Source organism: Pinus tabuliformis, chromosome 9 (genome assembly GCF_031772625.1).
Source record: "Pinus tabuliformis cultivar Carrire ecotype Pingquan chromosome 9, CPIR1, whole genome shotgun sequence".
Lineage (NCBI taxonomy): Eukaryota > Viridiplantae > Streptophyta > Pinopsida > Pinales > Pinaceae > Pinus > Pinus tabuliformis.
In genome coordinates, this window is record NC_142307.1 from 1,519,975,015 (window position 1) to 1,519,980,273 (window position 5,259).

Here is a 5,259-nt window from a genome sequence, read left to right on the forward strand (position 1 = left end):
TCTATATACTGTTGGAAATCTCTTTCCAAGCACTAGGCAATGGAGAGGGTATAATTAAGCTCTGAGATCTTTTGTGGCCTCGGAAAGTGGCTCCAAACTTCACTGGTCTTGGGCAACCTTGACCAATTGAAACCCACAATGCAGTGAGTGACAACAGAGACCTCATGTAATAGTGAAGCATTTGGATGCTCAACTAAGACATAATAATTTGAAGCAAAGAAAACAGAAGAAAAATATAGGGATATTTTACTAGAAAAAGAGAAGAAGGAATGGACAACTAAGAGCAAGGAAATTTGACTTCAAGTGAGATGAAAATTATAACTTATCTAATTTATATGAATTTTGAAAAAAAAATCAACTCTATCTCGAAGAGTGACAAAGGAAGAAACAAGAGACAAACATATTTTAAGTACATAGTAGATGAGTGAGTCATCTATTTCTCCAATCCCTTCAAGGATTCTAAGGGAAGTATTGTTAAATTGATAAGATTCTCCAATTATTTTTTATTTTGTAAATAATATGGACAATTTGATCTAAGGAAAAAGGTGGGATAAGATGAACTATTCTAAATTTGATATAGTTTCCAAATGGATAAAAAGCCTTTGATGTGATGACCCACTTGTGGAATTCCTCCTAGGATGCTATGATTCATAGGTCAATACCTAAGGAAAATGGTGGGGGCAATTAGAAACATAGGGGAAATTGTTACGGTTTATAATACTACTTTCATTGCTTTTATTTCAAAAAAGATAATCCAACAACTTTTGAAAAAGTTAAACCAATGTCCTTATGCCACTATATCTACAAAATTAACTCAAAGGCCATTGCTAGTATACTAAAAAAGGTTATAACAAAAAAATTCTTGGGTGTGAAGTTTGGGTTTATGAAAAAGGCAAATCCATGAGAAAATTGGGATATCTTAGGAAAATCTCCACTTAATTAAGAGCAAAAAATAAAAGATCTATAGTAATCAAATTGGACCTCTCCAAATCCTATGACAAGATATGTTGACTTTACTTTAGATTGATTTCCATTCACTTGACCTGTTGTCATAATTTTGTAGTATGGGTAATGAGCTACATTACCTTTGTATCCTTTTTTTTTCTTAACCAATGGAGCAACATTCCTTTTCTTTAGACTAGGAAAGGGTCTCATATAGGAATGCCCCATTTTCCCTCTCCTATTCTTATAAATAGTTGAAGGGTTGAGTAGATTACTAAAAGAGGCACCAGAAAATGGAATCTTTAATGGGCTTTGCATTGGCTAGGCATAGAATATCATAGATATTGTTTTTGTGGATGATGTTATAATTTTCTATAAATGCAATGGATGGATAGTTGAAAGGTTTAAAAAAATTATGGACTTATTCTATAAATCTACAAGTATGTAAATAAATTGCATAAATCTACTATGTCCATGTGGTACATGCCAAAGCATGAGTTGGTATGCTTCTCCCAATTATTCTCATACAATATGATAGATTTGGATCAAGATCTAAAGTACATAGGATTCCACCTAAAACAAAACTTAAACAAAATAGGTGATTTGAGAGAGTTATTTTTTTAAGTGAAAAGGTAGATAAATCATTTGCTCAATTGGTGCCTCCCACGTGGGGAAAAATTGGTACTTGCCAAATCAATTATAGAATTTATAAAAATATACTAGATTTCATTGTCATTGGTTCACAAAGTTGTGTTGGAGGAAATTAGGAAATTATACAACAAATTTACTTGGTTAGGAGAAAAATATGACAAAGGACTTATACTATCATCTTAGAAAAGCCTAGCTGTCTTGAAACAAATGGAGGATAGGACCTAAAAACCCCAGCATTATCTCAAAGGCCCTAGAAATTATAAATATATGGAGGTTACTCTAAGGGAAAGGTCTATGGCTCTAGGTATTTATTGCTAAGTACTTGTAGCCAAACATAGTATAGGATTGGGTTAGGAACCTTGTGAAGTAGGTGCATAAAACCTCAATTATATGGAAAGATGTGAACCTAGTTTTCTAGTTAATTGGTAATTAGTTCATATGGAAGGTGGAATCAGGGGATACAACCTAGAGAAGGCTTGATCCCAGAAACATAATAAAATCATGCATAAACTACCTCCTTGGGTGACATATGAACTTTGAAGTAAAGGTTTTCTTCGAACTAAGATAGATTGTGAACTAGGAGAGGTACAAAAATTGGGAAATTAGATTGGAAGGGAAACTTATGAAAGTTTAGAAGTTATACGTAGATGCCTTAAAATGCATTAATGCCAAATTAGGGGATGATGAAGACACTATTATGGTTTCTTAGCCCTTATGGGACTTATGTCGCCAAAGCAAGATATTGAGCCATTGTTGAGAAAGGTTTGGTGGGAGAATTGATTTGGTGGTGGAGAATCATATGGAAGTTAAGCTATGCATCCAAGAACAAAATATTCATATAGCTCGAATTAAACAACGAGGCTCTTACCAAAGAGGTTTTATAAATAAAAAGTAATATCTATATATATATATATATAGTCCATGATTGTGAAGTCTATGCAAATAAGTAGAGGAAACTATAGATCAATTACTTCTGACTTGCTCCTTTCCCAAAAAAGGCATTCAAATAATTTGGAATAATGATAGGGCTAAGGAATGCATGTGAAGGATGAATTATTGAGTAAGTCATCAAATATTTGTATATAAATAGGAACGTAAAGAAGGCAAGAGTTCTAGCACTCAATATAGCATAGGGAATGTGGGTTAATAGAAACCTAACATTTTTGAAGGAAAATATACCCTACCCCTTAGATGTTTACTTCAATCTCTAAATATACTATATGCTTATATAGAAGTTGAGGAAAAACATAAAAGATTGAGTATAAAGGAAGAAGTCATCAATAAGAATATTCCTTGGGCATACCTTGATGGTGCCTCTGAGGGGAATCCTATAACAAGAGGCTTCGGAGGAATATTGTATCTCTCCTAAAATCACCGCCACCATGTAACTTTGAAAGCATAGATTGTCAAGAAGAAGACTAAAACTCTTGAGAATTCATGACTCTCAAATTAACCCTCTAGTTGAGTCAAAAATATGGTGTGACACAACTATATATTTTTGGGGATTTTTGAAAAGTAATCAAATGAAATTGTGATGAAGCAACTCTCGAAAATTTTACTCTATCACCACCTTTTGATAATATACAACAAGAGATGATGAGCTTCTCACACATTTATCTATCTCATTTCAAAAGAGGCATTGGATGAACATAGTAATTGGACCGTTGTCATCATTGAGATGGGACACATTTGAGCCCCTCAAACACCATGGATATATTTTTTCCTTTTTCTCTGAAGATATAATTTTTTATACTTTTAATTCTGAAGATATAATTTTTTATATTTTCAATTTTTAATTCATAAAGTAATTATACTTTTCAAAGATAGATATACAGAGTTATTGCTCCATCAACAATAAACAAATTCATATATAAAAGTTGAGCATATTATAAGTCAAAGGCCCAAACTTTAAATATACCTAAACTGCTCTAACTCTACCTTGAACCATAGTTAACTTATATATTCGATTTTATATTTTACTCGAAGATAACGTAATTTTGGCATTTTATAAAATAATAGATAAAAAGTACACCACCAAATAACAGAGCTCCTCTATCCATTTGGTATTTATTTTCAGGAATTGCACTGGATTCAATCCATTCCTTTGGAATTGAATAAATTCTCCTTTTCCTCATCAGCATCGTTTAGGGATGTGCTCATCGCGGGATTAAATTTATTGTTGATTCCTGGGATAGAGGCCAGAAGTTGCGCCTGCTGGGAAAGCACTTTTTGAATCACTGCCTGTGTTGAAGTTATTTTGGATTCCAGGTCTGATATTTGGAGTTGAAGTTGCTGTATTATGCCTGCACACCCCAATGCAGGGTCCTGTAGTCTTGCACTTGCTTCGTAGACCATACTATTTATTGCTACAACTCTTTGGTCCGTGGGAAGTTCCTGTCACAGTGCAGGGAGTGCAGTGAATTATAAGATGAAGTTGGACAGAGCAGATCTCTGTTAAAGAAAGCGAGAAATACATTTATTGTTTTTAGTGTGATTTTTTGGACAATTCGAAATGCAGATTGTTTTTACTGAGACCTGATAAAATAATCAGATTGTTTTACTGAGACCTGAAAATTTTATCAGAAAAATTTCCAAAAAATCTCACTAAAAATAACTAGCATTTATTATATTAATATAACCCTGGGTCAAAAAACATAAACACATTATCTCTGTATTTGTTGGTCCTAGGTTCCGAGTTAAAAGAAATTGCAGTGTAATAAGTTAACATAAATCCATAGGATCTCTTTACACAGCATCTTTTAACGGGGTTTCTAAATAGATATAAGTTTGCATACCCTATATATGAGGGGTTAAGATGATTCAGAATTATTGAAAGAAAAATCTGAAGTGAAGATGCTTTCATAAAACGAAAGGGAAAAGTCTGCTATTAGATATAGCTGCAACTTACTTGAATCATTTTGATAACGTTGCAGGCGCCAAACACTTGATGTAAGATTGAGAACTTGTGAAGATCTTCTGAAACAAAACGATATAGCATTGTGCAATTATCGAGACATTCTTTTTTCTCTATCTTGCAAACATCATGGAAATCAGCAGATGGGGATTGGGTGAGTGGCTTTTCTTGCGCATTGTCCATCGTCTGCATAAGTGCAACAAAATTACTCACAAATTAAAGTAAAATATCAGAGAAGCCAAACCCTCACAGCATAACACTCCATTGATGTAATACAAAGGCTGTTAATTTCAATTCCTTAAGCAAACAGAGAAACGAAGAGATTCAGAAGTGAAAAACCATTAATGTCCCACTAGACGTTCGCTGCTGAGGGATGATCAAGAAATTTTGGGGATTGGGTTTTGAGCATGGAATCACGAATGAAAAAACATCATCTGTGTGTTGTATTTGTAGAGACCAATCAAAGTCGAGAGAACAGTAGGGAATCGGGACGTTCTTTCTTGTCCAGATAAAAGGGCGGCGACGTGTCTCATCTCTTGTCTGTGGTGTCAGAGTCGCCGTAATTCCGTATCGGATAGGAGCTTTCAGGGGCCGAACTTTACGGCAGTGAAAATCATTTTTTTTAAGTCGAAAAACTTATTAAACTCAGTCGTCACACCAACACTGAGGACAGCTGGGTGCTATTCGTAAATGTCGGTTGACGCATTGTTATCATAAAAGTTAATTACATTTATTTTAAAATCATAATTAAT

The 5,259-nt window shown here is 33.9% G+C and overlaps 1 protein-coding gene across 1 annotated transcript; it reads right to left on the reverse strand.

Moving 5' to 3' along the window:
- Positions 1 to 3,580: 3,580 nt before the first annotated feature.
- On the reverse strand, positions 3,581 to 4,982 carry LOC149154394 (LOB domain-containing protein 11-like). The gene is made up of 3 exons (XM_089441451.1): positions 4,847 to 4,982; positions 4,502 to 4,693; positions 3,581 to 3,987 (listed from the first exon to the last, which is right to left on the reverse strand). The coding sequence occupies exons 1-3, from the start codon at positions 4,847 to 4,849 to the stop codon at positions 3,685 to 3,687; spliced, it is 498 nt and encodes a 165-aa protein (XP_089297577.1). The 5' UTR covers positions 4,850 to 4,982; the 3' UTR covers positions 3,581 to 3,684.
- Between the last annotated feature and the right edge of the window lie 277 nt (positions 4,983 to 5,259).

Excerpts from the sequence above, each read along its gene's own strand:
- LOC149154394 (XM_089441451.1), bottom strand. Across the intron at positions 3,988-4,501 it reads ACGTTATCAAAATGATTCAA|GAACTTCCCACGGACCAAAG; the intron begins GTAAGTTGCAGC and ends GCACTGTGACAG.